The sequence below is a fragment of the Mustela nivalis genome, assembly GCF_964662115.1.
Source record: "Mustela nivalis genome assembly, chromosome: 5".
NCBI lineage: Eukaryota > Metazoa > Chordata > Mammalia > Carnivora > Mustelidae > Mustela > Mustela nivalis.
The window spans coordinates 67,705,372-67,723,521 of record NC_139024.1 but is presented as its reverse complement, the minus strand read 5'-3'; the positions used below and the strand labels follow the sequence as shown (position 1 = coordinate 67,723,521).

Genomic DNA, 18,150 nt, shown 5'->3' with positions numbered 1-18,150 from the left:
TCCCGATTCTTCACTCTCCTAGCGTCTACACATAGGTCTTTTCTTCATTGAGAATGGATGTTTCTTCCCTGTCCTTCAAACTTCAGCTTTGCCACTTTACTTTTTTGGCTAAAAGAATATAGACAGAAATAGAAGTGTGCCAGTTCTAAGCCTTGTCTTGAGGAGGACTCCCATATTTACGAATGTCTTCGGTGCCCCTCCCATGATGAGACCAGGCCCCAGGGAAGCCGGCTGGTCCAAAAGGATGGGAGACATGTGGAACAGATTGGGTCATAGGGATAGGAAACATATGGCAGAGCCACCCTAGCTGACCCCACAGATTCATGAACATAAGTTGCTATTATTTTAAGCTACTGAGTTTTGGGGTGGTTGGTTATACAGCATGTTCATGGCAACAGATTATTGGGTTAATTGGTTTCTGAAAGGAGCCACCGAGATCCATCTTGCAGAAACACTGACACGACACGATGGGTCACCTATGGTCTAAATAGCCATTAACAAAAGCTGCCACAGCAAAAACAAAGAAACATAAAATGAAAATTACCCTTTACTAAGTTGAAGCTGACATTTTACCAGGTGAATATAACTCCTGTTTCAGAAACTTCCAGATACTAAACTTGGTTCAAGAAATAACATACAAGTTCACTTCCTATAACAATAAATAGAAAATATCACTCATCTTTCCAAGCATGAGTTCCAAGTTTGCCTGAATCAAACATACACATGTCATTTTGTGAGTTTTCTTTGCAAGCAAGCACAATGCCTCATGTAGCGGAGTTCAGTATGCTCTAGAAAACCAGAGCTCTCGTCTGCTTTGTTCATTTTGTCTCAGCACGTAAAATGGTGCCTGCGAATCATTTGCTCCATAGATATTCGATGGCTGAATGATTATAAATTATTAATTAAGTTAATTATTCAGTTTTAAAGGTTTTTTTAATCCGAGTATTACATGAATATGGGATTCTCATCATTTCACTTGTGTTAATTACAAAACTGCTCCACAAGACTTCTTTTTTCTTCATGTCACATTCTTTCTTTTAACTTGAACATTTATTTAGCTGACAATCCCTGAATGGCAAGCCTGTGAGATAAAATATAATTATGATTCTTCCTTCTAGGAATATGTAGCTAATGGTGAGTTAGATATGCAAACAGGTACAGTATCATAGAGAAAGTGCTGACTTGAATTAGAAAGGTTGAATTTGGGGAGCACCTAAGAGATCTAGAAACCTCATGTGGGAACCTGGAAAGATTACCAAAAAGGTGGTCACATATAGCTGAATCAGGAAAGATCTCAGAGAACTTCACAAACAGACTACATTTAAAATAGGTAAATATACATGAGAACTTTATATTTAATTTTAATAAAACATTTTAATAGTGGACAATTAAATCATTTAATTAGAACAATTGTGTCTTACATGATTACATACAGAAGACGACAGAGACCATATAGGCTTTGTTATTGCTGTGTTCCCAGGACCTGGCACATAATGTGTGCTCAATAATGACTGGTCAGTTGGCTGCCTGGGATTTCTAGCAGTTTCGCTGAATATTTATATGTATAGCACAAGATGAGTCAGAACCCACAGTATAATTCAGAAGGCATCATTTTTTTTTTAAGATTTTATTTATTTATTTGAGAGAGAGAAAGCAAGAGCAAGAGAGCGAGCACAAGCAGGAGGAGGAGCAAAGGGAGTGGGAGAAGTAGGATCCCTGCCAAGCAGACAGCCTGACTCGGGGCTCCATCCCAGGACCCTGGGATCATGACCTGGGCTGAAGGCAGACGCTTAACCACATGAGCCACTCAGGCGCTTGTGGAAGGCATAATTCCTTTGGTCACAGTTGAAGTTGTCTGTGATAGAGGACTAAAAAAATCCCAGAGACAGAAAGAAAGAGAGAGGAAGGTGTAAATGTGTGGAAAATACTTCTAGATATTGAGAAGAAAAATAAAACAATACAGCCAAGGGGAAGAAAAAAAATGTTTAAGATCGAGTTACAGTATAAAATACTAAGTGACAACATAAGCACATGGACTGAGGATAAGACCACAGGGTAAAGAAAGTGTCATTAGTGATTTTGGAGCAATGTCAATGCGGTATTATGGGCCATGGGGAGGGGTCAGGGGGTCAGAGAAAAGCTAGATTCATGAGATTAGGAAGATAGTGTGTAGTGAGAAAAGGGAGGTGGCCAGATTAAATTAACTTTTTGAGACATGTGACAGTGAAAGAAAGATGAAAAATAGAATATTAGTTTGAAGCAATGGGAGGTTCAGAGAAGGACAAATATAAATTTAAAATCAGATGCTTAATTTTCCTTGTTGAATATAAGAGACTCTGCCTCCCCCACTTGTGGAAGGCATAATTCCTTTGGAATTATGGCAGGTATGGTTGTCTCCTATGCCCTGTCTCCCTGGCTTGCAGTAGACGGCCTTCTTTCTGTGTCCTCACAAGGCCTTGTGTCCTCACAAGGCCTTCCTTGAAATGTATATAAATATTTTTAAAATCTTCATAATCCTCTTGCCAACTTTATGACCCAGGGCTGTCTTGCTCAAGGACCTGAGAACCGACTCTTTGAAATGTAAACATTAAGGAAGATAATATCCTTATCTCCCAGTTTCTGTGGGATGAGCCTAACCTCAGTGGACACCTTACTCCCAATGTGCAAGACCACCTCTTGTCTTAAAGAGTTTAATTTTCCTTTGGTTGAAGTCACTTAGCTCACATGATGGTCACCCCAAAGACCAAGTGAATTTAGGATGAACTATGTGGGCCAAACAATGATGTCCGTGCTTTTCCTTGAGGACTAGTGATTGTTTATCTTGAGAACATCTATGTATTAGTCATCATTCTCCAGAGAAGCAAAACCAATAGGTTACACACACACACACACACACACACACACACACACACACATATATGCAAAGAGACTTATTATAGGAAGTTGGGTCATGCAGTTATGAAGGCTGACCAGGCTCAGGATCTGCAGGGGGTGGGGATTCAGCCTGTTGGAGACCCAGGGTTTCAATCAAAAGGATAGCAGGCTCAAGAACCAGAAAGAACCAACATTTCCATCTGAATCCAAGGCAGAAAAAAGCCAACGTCCTGATTCAAAGGCATCAGGCAGAAAGAATCTTCTCTTCCTCAGGGAGGGTCAGCCTTTTTGTTTTGTTCAGTTCCTCGGCAGATTGGTTGGGGCCCATCCACATTAGGCAAGACAATCTGCTTTACTCAGTCTGTCAATTTCAGTGTTAATCGCATCCAAAAATGTATCCACAGAAACACTCAGAATAATGTTTTACCAAATATCTGGGCACCTCATGGCCCAGTCAAGTTGACACATAAAATGACACATAAAATTGGCCATCACAGTGGGCTGGGGTATCTGCTGGGCTACACAGAAGAGTGAGAGTTTGTTCTGTCTTCGCGGTTTATTAGCAGATTGCCCGTGGTGTGTGTCACATTCTGGTTCAATGCTTATTCAGTAACAAAATTGTTTTCTTTCTCTTCTAGCTTTGTGGGGTGATTTTCTGGATTGAGAGATGGTTTTGGTTTTATTTCCCCCAGCAGAAGCATTGATACATCAGTTGGATTAGAATAAGCATGAAAGGATTTGTCAGCCACCAGGACAGACCAAAGGGGAGGAATTGAATGGGACACAGGCTGAGGTCAGAAATACAAGCAGCGATGAGCATTAAAAATAAGAGGAATTCTCCCATCTTGCTCTTCCTCTTCTTTCCAGTGAATTCGTTTGCTACAACTGCCATAACAAATGTCACAGGCCGAGCTCTGTGAACAGACTCTAAGAACAGACACTTGTGTTTTCATCATTTTGGAACTGGAAGTCCAAGATTACAGTGAAGCCGATAGGGTGAGCCCCAGCGCGATCTAACTAGTGTCTTTATAAGAAGAGGAATTTGGACACACAGAGACACCAGCGATGTGCAAGGCCTTGTGAGGACACAGAAAGAAGGCCGTCTACTGCAAGCCAGGGAGACAGGCCATAGGAGACAACCATACCTGCCACGTGACAGACACAGATCTCAGGGTGTGTAATACAATGAGTAAGACTGAGTTCCTATCCTCAAGGTAAAAGAATTACATTCTAATTCTGAGCTGCCATGAAACCCATTGGTTTGTCTGGCTCCTCTTGTTTCTCAGCTTCTACATCTATGGCTCACTTTGCAAAAATCATGTTTCAAGGAGTCTTTCCTAACTATCTTTCTCCTATTGTAAGTGTGGTCAGTACTTTTTAGTTTTCAAGTTAGCTAGTCTACAGTCCTCTGGCCTCTATACATCCCATGAATACACATCACATGAACACTAAGCAATTAGATAGAATAATGAGATATAATTTGAATGCCCCAAAAACCAAATACACCTGCCTTGAGCCATCCTTCCCAGCAACGAGCAAGGGAATCTGAAATCACCTCTTTGCAATTGCTTCTTTGGATTAAGTTTTTCTCTCTGGAAATCTTCTTTTGAAATGCAAGTATCATATCTTCTGTTGTATTTTCTTATAATAATTGATTGGACCTGTATCTTTTATCTCACATTTCCTATGGTGACATTAATGTAAACAATGAATGAAGTAAAGTTCTCAGAAGACTATACCCACTAACATGAATAGACCTTTAACACAAGTGAGCTTATGAGAACAGAGTTTCTGGGTAATAGAGGTGGGAAGAAGGTAATAAGGTGGGAAGAAGATTTCAGGTTAGATTTGAAGATAGTTCTCTTAGAGAGAATCAAGGTATCAAAGCAGATAACTTTAAATGCTCCGAACTATTAAAAATGTACCGAAAGCAGATGTATTGAGGTAGAATGTAGTTGGCACAAGATCTCCTTTCCAATATAATGGGAAAAGATGAGTACTTTAACCAGCTAGCACCATAAATGAATCAAATTCATAGAAAAGGTCATAAGTCATGAAATGCATAAGCAGGGAGTAAAATACCCACTTTTAGATTCATAGAGGTTTTCCTTACCATATAAGTGAGGAGTCAAAAAATTGTTTCGGTGAAGAGCTAGATACTAAATACCTTAAGCTTTGAGGGCCATAGGGTTGTGGCAACTATTCAGTTTTGTCACTATAACATTAAAGTACTCAGACGATACATAAATGAGTGGGTGTGGCTCTGTCTGATAAAATTTTGTCTGCAAGAAAGAGCTTACTGATCCCTGATAGAAATTATAGAAGAGAAGGGACACCTGGGTGGCTCAGTGGGTTAAAGCCTCTGACTTCAGCTCTCGTCATGATCTCGGGGTCTTGGGATCGAGCCCTGCTTCGGGCTCTTTGCTTAGCAGGGAGCCTGCTTCCTCCTCTCTCTCTCCCTGCCTGCTTCTTTGCCTTCTTGTGACCTCTGTCTGTCAAATAAATAAAATCTTTTAAAGAAAAGATTATAGAAGAGATACTATAGGGTTTCATATCATCAATCAAAGCAAAATGATGGGGACTCAAAACCATTTTACTGGTAAGATCCTTCTTTCCATTCTGCTACACCTACATGTTTCTACTATGGTAGAAATAGCACTTGCAGTGGGGGAAAAATCAGTTGATTAAGGCAAAAATAAGGAAAAGGAAATCTTTACAATTCCATTTGAATTTTATATTTGGGGCTATTGCCTACTGACATAAAGAGGAAACAATGTCATCATAGCAAGAAATCATTTATATAAACATCTTTGTAGGCATAACTTGTCATTACTTGGAAACTATTCCAGAAACGTCTTAGACTTATGGAATATTCTCGGATGTGGGGGGCCTTCTCACTTCCTAAGCATCCCTCAGTTTTTTAAATTAAATGTAGCAAACATACTTATATGAAGCCTTTCCACCTTTCGTTATTTTAAGATGCCCTCCCATTTCCTTCCATTCATCTTTTCATCTTTTCAGTGAATTCATCTTTTCAGTGAATGATGGTCAATGATGGCAAGTTTTCAACAGCAAAGCAAATACAACCATGCCCAAAGATACTTGCCATTGAAAGGACTTAAGCAAACCAGGTCTTCAATGCATAAAAGAATGTCTCAACTTAAGGAATTTGGGGCAGTTGGGACAAAGATCTTGGTTTAAGCAATGTGACTTCAAGCCCCTGAAATCATAGCAGAGTCCTGGCATTGTCTAGGACATAGCCATGACCTAGACATGTCCTGACATGGGCCATGCCAGTTGGGCAGCACCATTTCTATAGCACAGAAAACCAATTCAGCAAACTATCACGGCCTCCTGAAAAGTATTCCACAATATTTTCCCACTCCACTTCAGAAAGTATTCCAATGATTTACTATCATTTTTTAAAGATTTATTTTATTCATTTCAGAGAGAGAGAGAGAATGTGTGTAGGCATGTGGGAGACAGGCAGAAGGCTAGAATCCCCAAGCAGGCTCCCCACTGAACGTGGACTCCAAAGCAAGACTCCATCCCACAGCACACGAGATCTGACCTTAGTGGAAAACCAGGAGTCAGTCGCTCAACCGACTGAGCTACTCAGGCACTACTCAGGCACCTGTACTACCATTTTAAAATGATTTTAAGCAAGCATATCTATATGTATTATAAGAATCTACTGTCATGTCATCTGTATGTAACTTTTGACTCTCCAGAAACTTAACTTCTAATAGCCTACTGTATGACTGGAAGTCTTACCGAGAACATAGTCAATTAACCCCCACTTTGCACGTTACATGTGTTATCTATTGTGTTCTTACAATAAAGGAAGCTGGAAAGAAGAAAATGTTATTATGAAAACCATAATGAAATACAATTATAAATAAAAATACAATTATAAAGGAAAATACAATTATAGTTCTGTAGTGTATTTATCCAAAAAAAAAAAAAAGACTATAAGCAGACTTACACATTTCAACCCCATGTTATTCAGAGGTCAAGTGTATTCGGGTTTCCCAATCAGGTTTTGATTCTTGAAAGATGCTGTATTCTGATATGAGTATCCAACTGGCTTAGTAATAAGCACTCAATCCCTTACGGAATGCCTCCTGTATGCCAGGCACTATGCTATCATGTCACCTTTAAAAAAAGACTGATTCTCAAGGTGGCTAAGGATTTTGGTCTCAGAACAGCAAGGGGCAAAGCCAGGAATCAAAGGCAGGTCCCAATCTGAAGTTCCATTTTTCTCCTCTACTCTTTTACTTCTCTCATTATGCAGACACCTAGAAACAGTCTGATTTATAAATTGTCTTAAGTGAGTTCCGTTAAAGTGATTCAGTTTCCCACACCCTGTTCACTTCCAGTGGCCTGGACAGAACTGAGTTGTAGAGCTTGCCGTTTAGAGATCCAGACAGGAAATAGAACACTTCCCCCTTCAAAAAAATTCATTGGTTTCTTAACTGTATTAGCAGACAGTGTTTAGTTACAGGATATGACAACAATGACTTTTACTAGCCTAGAAAAAGACATGCAGCCATCCTTGGGCATGGAATCTAGTTGGGAGTCATGTGACTATACAACTAATCTTCATGCAGATCTCTACACTACTGCTGAATATTGTATCTGGGGCCACTTATATCTAAGTGTCTCAGTATATCTGAAACACTTATATCCTAAGGCCCTAGCATATCCCCTGGAATTTCTAAACTGGTAAATAGTAGTTATGGAAACTAATAATAGTATAGAAGCTAAAAAGCAAAGTGATACTTCAAAAATTGTGTTTAAGGGACGCCTGAGTGGCTCAGTTGGTTAAGCTGCTGCCTTTGGCTCAGGTCATGATCCCAGGGTCCTGAGATCGAGTCCAACATTGGACTCCTTGCTCTGCAGGGAGCCTACTTCTCTCTCCATCTCTGTCTGCCACTCTGCCTGCTTGTGTGCTCTCGCTCTCTCTCTTTCTCTCTCTGACAAATAGATAAATAAATAAAATCTTTTTTTAAAAAATTGTGTTCAGTTCAAAGCCCTGAGAACAGACCAAATGCTAGCTGGTCTCATAAAATCTCTGAAAACTTCTTTCAGAAAAGAGGTTGATTATTAACTGGAAGCATATTGATGTCACCAACCCTGAATATTTATATGACTATTACAGGAAGAAGACTTAGAGGATTGTCTGTATATCTATTCTCTTGGCACCACAAATAGAAGAATGGAATACAGGGGGAATTTAGCTTATACATTTCAGGAAGGATATTCTCTCTTTTTGAACCTCTCCTAAGACACTCACTTTGAATGTTAATTTCTTATTGAACTTGAAGCTCTGACCCAGATATTATAGCCACTTGTACCTATAGAAGGCAACATTTGGGTTTTTATACTGGATCTCTACTCCCCAGGGCCCCAGAATGGAGTACAACCCAGTATGAAGTAACTTCAACTCTCTTGTCCTTTTTGTTTTCCCCATGGGGCAGAGAAGAGGGATAAACTAGGACAACAGTTTACAATAGTGAATTTCCCACCGTGTGCTGCTGGGAAACTGCTTTCACATTTTGGGAACTCTTGAAGGTAGAACCTGAACATCTCAAGTGGGCAGCCTAAGCTTGGTTAATGTCAGTAGTAATAAAAAGAAATAAGGAGGAAATGGAGGGGAAAGAGCAGTGGTGAAGGAGGAAAAGAAACAAAAGGAGGAGAAAAAAAAGAGGAGCGAAGAAAGAAAGGGGAGGCAGAATAACTTCCTGAACCTGGGCCCATCACTGTGCTAAGGGCGTTACATGAAGTCTCTAGTTTATTCCCAAACCCTCCAAATAGCTGGAGAGGGAAAAACTGAAATAATTACTACATTAATGAAAATTTCACCTAACATCCATCTATGGATAGGTGGAGAAGGGAATCTTACTAATTATAAGCTAAGCAAGATGACATTATAACATACTAAATAGTAATTTCAGAACATTTTCAAAAGGCGGGGGAGAGAGGCACCGGGATGGCTAAGTTGGCTAAGCATCTACCTTCAGCTGAGGTCATGATCCCAGGGACCCAGGATCGAGTTCCTCATCAGGCTCCCTGCTTCTCCCTCTGCCCCTCCCCGCTGCTCGGTACTCACTCTCTCTCTCTCTCTCTTTCTCCTCAAATAAATAAAATATTTTTTAAAATGAACATTTTTCAAAATAGTATTTGTAATTGTCTTAATCAGTAACATCATTACGTGTACTGTTATCAACAATCTCTGAAGACAACTTTCACATCTTTATTTCAGTTAAAATTAAATTATATATGTACTTAAGGAAAAATTGCAGGCTATCAGATTTTATTTTCTTGCTATAATGCTTTTATAATCCATCTCTACAGCAACTACTTTCCTAGAGCTAACTACACACAATGGCATGTTTTTCAATCAATTTTTACTCATATTGCAATAGTAAATAAACTCTCGGTAATTGTCTTTTATAGAGCAAGATGAAATTTTATCATAGATGGAAAGAAAAAAGTCAACTGGTTCACAATGAATTTCAGTTAAATCAACATCATAATCTGTTAAAAGAGTATTTGGGGATACTAATATTTTCATAACTCAATTCAAAGTTTATCCAGTCAACATGTCTACAAAGCACATTGTCCAAACATTAACTTTTTATTAGGTAATCTACCACCATACTGACAGGTGGACCTTATTTGCCTTGGCCGGAGTTCAAAGTTTCTAGAAGGTATTGATAACTAAATAGCTCTTAACACTGCTAAGAGCTCTTGCTGTAATTCTATGGCTAGACCACCACATGGAACCGATTTCAAATAGAAAGCGTAAAAGAGCTCACCCTTCTGTTAGCATATTCATTGATACTTCTAAACTTACCTCCCAAGACTGAAAAGTTCCCACTCTTTATGTTTAGTATTCTCTCAGTTTCTCAAGGCAAATTTTTATTCTCCATGCCACTTCAACAGGTATGACCGACTGAGTTCAATCTTTGTTCTGGGATATATATATATCTACTTTAATATTAATCATATACTTTCACCTTAGCCCTTCTTGCATTTTAATTGCATAAGGATGCAATTTAAAACTGCTTAAATAATCAGAGTACATAATCAGTGTCCAGCATTTCAACTGACAAGATTAACCCTGAGTCTCCCAGAAAGCCACAATCTAGTGTGGTGGTGTGAGAAACCACTTGTAACCTAAAATACTAGTGAAAGCACTGGACATGAAATTAAAAGATTCTGGTTTGAGGATCTTATACACGTTAACTTAGGAGATTAGGAAACAGTACTTTGTTCTCTGAGGTAAAAAATGGGGAAAAATACACCAACTTTGTGAAATAAAAGAAATGTACGTTAAAACATCTTGTAAACTATAAAACACTATGCGTAAGATATTAATGATGTCTTTACTACTCTGGGTAAGGAGATAAAATTTCCTTCAGAATAATGGCAAAGGCAAGAAAGGTTTAAAGAAACTGGTGGTATCAGCTTGCAACTGACAGGTCAAAGGGCTGACAACAAAAAAAATGGGGTAGGAGGCAAGGGGTATAATATCACTATGGGTTGGAGAAGAAAGGAAGGATAAATAGCAGCCCTGGTGACTCATGGCAGACCATCATTTACTGAGTTATTTCTATATGTCAAAATGGAAGAAGAATGTAAGATACATGCCTTTAAGGAATTTACATTCAGTGATAATCATTACTAGTACTAGCCAACATTTATGAATCTCTTCCCTTTCCTGGACCCACAGGGAAATTATACTTCCTATGCAGCTAAATTTGGCATAGCCATCTCACTTGCTTTGGCCAATAAATACAAGTGGATGAAACCATTTAAAAGGCAGTGTGCAATTGCTCCATTTTCTTTTATCATGCTCCAGCAATGATGGGAGCATTGGTTGATAAGGAAACAATACATAATGAAAAAGTCTGAGGTTCTGAGCTTTGGCAAGGAGGCTTCCCTAGAGTAGACTTTAAATAAACAAGAGCAACTTTGAATAAGCAACTTTTGTCTTATTAAGTCAGCAGAATTTTTGGTTTTATTTGCTACTGCACAGTAAGCTAACTTATTCTGACTAATACCCATAGTAAAGAGGAAGCTCAGTGCAGAGAAAGAAATTTGGTTTTGCACTGTCTGTACTTAAGATACTAAACCTGTTATACATGAGAACATGCTACCTTGTATTGCTAGTGGATATGAAATATTTTCCACATTTAGGACTCTGTTCCAAAACTAAAATTAAGGTGATGCATTTAGAGTATGCCCAAGACATCTAGAATAAAGAATCAGAATAATGTGAGGAATGTGGTGTTAATTTTCAGTATAAGAGCCAAGTGATAGGTTTCAGAATGGCTCTTGACACTGATGACTTTCTGATTGATTTGTTACCATATCCTTCTTGATATTCAGAACGCTTTAACTATCTAAGTCAACTTTTTCCACTTTAATATATTCCTTTTTATAGATTATTGGAAAAAATCCTTTCTGATTATAAAAAAGGAAATATGCTCATGTTCTTAAGACCTTTTTCTTAGTAGTGTCATTTCATGAATTAATGATTCTGGAATTTATGCTGTTTGTTCTATTTTACTTTTTAATGTATATTCTTATAAAGTAGAATTCTGAGACGTGAATGTAAAAGTGACAGATGTACATCAGGAGAAGATGGTGTTGCCACAAATGAGTTAACCAGGCAATTTGAATTTTATTACAGACCAAAAGCTGAACTCACCAAATTTAATCTTTATTATAGAAAGTAACTGTAGAAAAATTTCTTTGGCACAATACCTTTTAGATATAAATACTAAGAGTCCATTTTGAAGCATCTATTACATATACAGCAAAAAGAAAAGGAAAAATCCTGTTTTAAAATTATGTAGCAAATACATATATATATGTGTGTATATGTTTGTATTATATATATATATATATTATGTATACTAACTGTAATGGCCAGCATCCCAGGTGACCTGCAAGGATCTTTGTCTCTTGATAGTCTCAACTTTGGGTAATTCTCGCCCACAATGTACCACTGTTGGTCTGGGTGGCTAATAGCAAATGGCAGAACTGTTGCCACTTCCATAATTAAGATATAAAAGACTGAACCTTCCGTCCTTCCATCTCTCTGTTTCTCTCTCTCTACCTCTATTCTACCTATCTATCCCATCACTCGCTGTAGGAGATGCCAGTTGCCTTTTTGTGAAGACTTTCAGGCAGCCCATGCATAAGGAACAAAGGCCTCAGAAAACTTTCAGCAAGGGACTGGGGCCCATAAACAGCCATGTGAGTGAGCTTAGAAGCAGAGTCTTCAGCTCCAGCAGAACTTGAGATGACTGAACCCCTGAGCAGGTTCACTACAACTTTGAGACCTTAAGCTAGAAGACCCATTTAAACCATTTCCAGATCCTGATTCCTGGAAACTGTGTATAGATAATATATTGTTTTAAGCTGTTATATTGACAGTAATTTGTTATGCTACAATGGATATATAATGTATTTGTGAAAATTGAACAGAAAAAAAAGCATATAGAGTTTATTGAAGCCTTTAATATTTTAAACTTATCACTGTTGAAATTCTCTTCTTTAAAATTGTATGATGGAATTGAGGCTTGCTTCCTGAATACATGGGTTTATTTTCTAATGGGTCTTTTTTTTTTTTTAAAGACAGTTAAGTCCACCCCAAATTTTACTTAATTTTACTCCAATATTACTCAAATATTTATTGGATGATATAGTATTTTTTAAGAAAAGCATCTGCCAAGAATTTTATTTCAAAATGCTGTATTGCTGATAGGGATCACTGCTCTCCTTTGCAGAAGGGTGTATTTTGCACAGCGTGGGGCTGATTTCAGGGTTCTGTGGATAGTGGATAGTCTACCAGTTGAGAGATATTTTGACTTAAAAGATGTTCTTCATTTCACTAAATTGTATTATGTCAACAGAAAAATAACATTTAAGGTCAGATTAATTACACGATTTCATCAACATGACTTTCTGATTTCCAAACTCCAGAGGATCTTCAGTCATCTGATGGTTTCACTATCAGTTCATCAGGAATGCTTCTCTAAGAGGATCTGGCTGAGTCTTGGAGAAGCAGGCTAGCTGGATACTCTTAACTGGACAACCATTTTAAGCTTCAACTTATGGCGGAAATGGAGGAGGGGGTTGGAACCTGTATTAGTTTGCTAGGATTGCCATAATAAGGTACCACGGATTAGCTTCAACAATAAAAATTTATTTACAAGATTCCGGAGGCTAGAAATACAAATCAAGTATCAGCAGGGTTGATTTCTTCTGAGGCTCTCCCCTTGGTTTGTAGATGGCCATCTTGCTTTGTGTCTTCACATAGTTTCCACTTGGTGCATGTCTATGTTCTAATCCCCTCTTCTGACAAGACCAGTCATACTAGCTTAGGGTCCACCCTAATGCCATCATTTTACCTCCTTAGACCGTATTTCCAAATACAATCACATTCTCAGGTATAAAGTTGAGACTTCAATATACGAATTTGAGAGGGGATACAATTCGGTCTATGAGACCTGAAATATACTGTTTAGATAAAAAACTAAAAGAACAAATAAGTAAAATCTTTAGAACACTTAAGCAGAGCTGAGTAACAGATATGTGTTACAGTAAAAGTGGCAATGGATTCAGATTTATTATAAGTGACAAAGCTCAGGAACTACATAAGAAAATAAGAATCACAGGTGCCAGGTGGCTCAGGCAGTTAAGCATCAGACTTGATTTCAGTTCAGGTCATGATCTCAGGGTCATGAGATTGAGCCCTGTGTTGGGTTCTGCACTGGGCATGGAACCTTTAAGATTCTCTCTCCCCATCAGCTCCTTCTCCTTCTCCACTAATGTGCTCACTATCTATAATCTCTCTTTCTTAGGAAAAAAAAAAAAAAAAAAAAAGAATACAAGAATCAATAGCAATAAAACAATCAGGGAGAATTTCTCTCCATGGAGCTTGGAGGTGAGGATCACTGGGGACCATCTTGGAAGAGGGGTACTACAGTAAGACACTGTGTGTGTGTGTGTGTGTGTGTGTGTGTGTGTGTGTGTCTGGGTGTGTGTGTATTACATCAGCAGGAGATTGATAATAAGTTATATCTTTAAATGAAGGAGTATCAAAAATTGCTCTTTAGACCACTCAAATTCATCAAGGTACAAAGAGATTAAGGAAAACATATTTGAACATTGATCTTTTTTGGAACTGGGTTGTTTGTATTAAAAGAGCACCACAAATGTTTTATGCAGAGCAAATAAAAATCACAGTTAGGAAGCGTATCAAAGCTATCATAAAATACATATGTCTTAAAGAAATCTAGTATCAGAGCTGGACATGGACATAGTATAAACATTTTTAAAAGGTAAACTCACTATGTGTAATGTTTAACTTTTAAAAAAATCATGCTAAGGCAAGCTAGTAAGTTTGTCACGGGAAAATATCAGATAGTATGTTCAGATGAGTAGTTCTTAGTTGATTTCCAGGAAAAAGTTGAAAATAAAAACTAACATGCTTTCTTTCAGGAATTTTAGAACATACCAAATGCAAAAAAAAAAAAAACAAAACAAAAAAACTTTGCAGTGTGTATCCTTTAGTGAATAAATAATAATGTTCATAAAAATTACTTACTTATTCAAGGTATTAGTTTACTTAGCACATCTGGTTGTAAGTTAATCAGTGTAGTCTTATGTGTGTGATGGCATATCATACAAAACAAATAAAGATATTTTATTTTTCCTTTTGTGAAAGAATTACAAGAAAGACACTTAAAGACAATTTCCCCCCTGAGTTGTTTTAAAGGTTTTCAATACTATAATCCACTGTTATTTTATACTTCAGGTCAGGAGTCAACAAACTTTTTCGGTGAAGGGCAAGGCAATGGCAGCTTTTCTGGCCATAGGGCCTGTGTCACAACTACCCAACTTCGCTACCATAGCATAAAAACAACCATAAGACATGGGGAGTTAGAGAGGAGAAGGGAGTTGGGGTAAATTGGAACGGGAGGTGAATCATGAGAGACTATGGACTATGAAAAACAATCTGAGGGTTTTGAAGGGGCGGGGGGTGGGAGGTCGGGGTACCAGGTGGTGGGTATTATAGAGGGCATGGATTGCATGGAGCACTGAGTGTGGTGCAAAAATAATGAATACTGTTATGCTGAAAATAAGTAAAAAATAAATTAAAAAAAAAACCATAAGCAGCACTTAAATAAACATGGTTGTACTCAATATAACTTTTAGGTAGGGGACTGAAATTTGAATTTCAGATCATTTTCACATATCACACAATATTATTCTTCTTTTGATTCTTCTTTGTTTTTCAACCTTTTAGAAACATAAAAACCTAAGGCCATGCCAAAATTTATCACAGTACAGATTTGGTAAAATGTTTGCTTTAGAACCACCCTATCAAAAAAAAAAAAAAAAAGAACCACCCTATTGATATGCTTATAGGCTAACAAGATCGGTAAAACACTAAAGAGGCACTGAAAAACACTCAAAAAAGTGAAGGCCTTCTAACAGGTTGTTAGAGCTGTATGTCCAGCTGCCTTCCAGAATACGGCATTGCTACGTATCAAGCCTAAACCAATTATCTGATGTTGAGTTCACTGATTTTCTAATTGAAATATGGAGGGTGGCTAAGCCTGTGGAAGATGTTTAAAAATTTAGACAATCAGAGGTGATGTAATTTTAGCAATAAAAATATCACACATGGTTTTACTGTGATAATTATACAGTTGTGAATAGCTAGCACATATCCAGTACTTTCCATGATCCAGAAACTTGTCTAAGGACTTTAAATGCATTCAATTATTTAAATTTAAAAAAAAAAAACCTAAAATTGTGAGTAAAACTGTTACCCTCATTTTATAGATTTTAACCTTTCAAAGTGATGTCACTGTTTATCTGGCTTCTATTATCTGGGGGTGGTGTGTGTGTGTGTGTGTGTGTACAAAATCCGTGAACTATATATGTATATGTATTTGTAATTACTTGTACAAGAGACCATGTTATGATCTTCATCCTTCTTTTCTCAGCCATCATTTTTTTAATTACACAAAATAAAAGAGAGCAAAGGGAAATATTCTACCAACTTAATGAGCACACAATTGGTATTATGACTAAGAGCATTATTTCTAGTGTTTGTGCCCGGAGGTCTGATGAAGCATTTAATGTCTGGTCCTTCTCGTACACTCTCCCAAACAGAGTCACGGTCAAGAGAGGTCCAGATGGCGGCTTCACACTGAACAAGCGTCCATCACTTGACACCTAATTAAAACACAGAGTAGTTGGCTGGGTCGTCCCGTTAAGTTATATGACTGCACAACAACTTCTAAAAATCAGCACAACTGGATGAAGAAATAAAAAATAATGGCTAACTTCTCTTCTAAAAGAAATTTTGAAATGGTACAGAGTATAAGAAAAATTGCAGCTGTGGAATTGGCACTGATTTAGGATTATTGAAATGGCTATCATCAATATCTTATCATTTACTTATTTGAGGAGGTATTCCAAGAATCAGCATACAGCAATGGGTTTGGGAGTGTCCTAGAGAAATCTAGTCCTCTCAGACATAATAGGCTCCTCCAAGTGGACAGAAGGGAGTGACTGAGGGCTTTTGAGCGGAACCTCTGTCATCCCTGTCACTCACTCACCACAGCCTCCCAACCTGTTTGTCCCTAGTACTCCCACAGTAGCTATTCCTACAAGGAGGGCGGAATAAGAGCAAAACCCACAGGTAAGTCAGGGAAACAATATGACTGGGCAGAGTTTATGAGGTAAGAAGTACTTCTGGACTTTAAAAAAAAAGTGTTTGCTTTCTTGCCTATTTCGGCCACTGGGTCTTTACCCACACAGTGAGAGGAATTCCCTTTAACTTTGCAAGGCTATCACTGCCCATGATGTGAAGGGGTTTCCTCTGGTGGGACCAGTCCTGAAGGGGTTTCCTCTGGTGGGACCAGTCCTGAAACCCTCTCAAGAGTCTTTTTCCTACTCAACAGACCCAAAACAGCCCAGCCTCTTCCCAATACTCTCCACAATAATATATTTATGTATTCTCTAGGATACACTAATCATTATACTACAAATTTCCAGATAAGAAATTCAACCTGCTCAGTTTCCTTCATGATTCCCCAAGAACAATATTATGCTTTCCAAATGGAGAGGAGAGCTGTATGATATTTGTAAATATTTATATTTGGTATTTGTAGGTCTTGTACTCAAAAAGCACTTCCTCTTACATGAAATGAATTATCAATATTAAGCAAAGGTTCTTACCTGAAATTCTCCAGGGGCAAGCTGATTTTCACTTAGCAACACCTCAGGGAAGACATACTGGGTTCCAAAAGTGCCACTGAGGGAAAACATTTCAAACCAGGTAGAGGCAGTTTCAACTGCACCACCACAACTGTTTAAGTCTGCTGTTTTACACTTCAGCAGAGTACAAATCTAGGAAAGTCAATGCAAACCAGTAAGTCCTGAGAAAGCCAATTAATATACCCTCCCGACCTAGAAATAATGCCTATGCAATGCCTTTTCCCCTTTGTTTGGTAAAATGTTTTTTTAATTAGATTAATCTAGCTCACTGATACACAGCTAATTCAACTAGTCATAAAAATAAAGGACTTCAGTCCCTAGTGCTTTCTCCAATTCAGCCAAACAGATTAAATCACTTAAAGAAACAATCAGACCTTTGGTTGATAGCCATGAACTATACCCTCATTGTTCAAGCTAGCAATGCTTTTAATAATCAAGTGTTCTATTTCTTTTAAAAAAAAGGTTAAATTTAGGCAGGAGTTTAATCTCTCTGTTTTTGTCTATTTTGCACAACTTTAAATCTGTGATGAACCCTGGAGTTGATCTAGAGGCAATCCCTATGAATTGGAAAAGCTACATACTTTATATCTGAGCAAGAACTGAAAAAGTTCTTACTATACTACACAGTTAAACTATACTACACTATACTACTACGTAATTTGAATGTAAAATCTAAGTATATGAGTCATCTATGAGTCATCTCATTATGTCGATGCAAAGTCCACAAAAGGAAGATCTGTATTTATTGAATTCTATCTGTACTGCATCTTCCAAGCATTTTGAAGCCACGTTTACCACCTGCCTGACTAAAGCAATAGCCTCTAACTGGTCTCCCTGCTTCTACTTTTGAAGTTGGAGAGTACACGCTTTAGAGCAAGTGTGTTAAGATGGGATACAATTTGCTTTCAGGTAAAGGTAGCACGAAGGCAAAAAATTGCTAAAAATTGGCAAGTATCAGTCAGT

At 37.9% G+C, this 18,150-nt stretch overlaps 1 protein-coding gene across 5 annotated transcripts in view; it reads right to left on the bottom strand.

The window, feature by feature from the left end:
• Positions 1 to 13,075: 13,075 nt before the first annotated feature.
• LOC309865213 (pantetheinase) overlaps positions 13,076 to 18,150 on the bottom strand; it is a 47,228-nt gene continuing 42,153 nt past the window's right edge. For 4 of the 5 annotated variants that reach the window (XM_082731434.1, XM_082731433.1, XM_082731435.1 and 1 more), the window contains 2 exons: positions 17,149 to 17,319; positions 13,076 to 16,140 (listed from right to left, as the gene is read on the bottom strand). In XM_082731434.1, coding sequence (XP_082587560.1) covers positions 15,958 to 16,140; positions 17,149 to 17,319 — 354 coding nt within the window. In that variant the 3' untranslated portion in view covers positions 13,076 to 15,957. The remainder of the gene's footprint in view (positions 16,141 to 17,148; positions 17,320 to 18,150) is intronic. The other variant, XM_082731437.1, reaches the window with a different exon arrangement.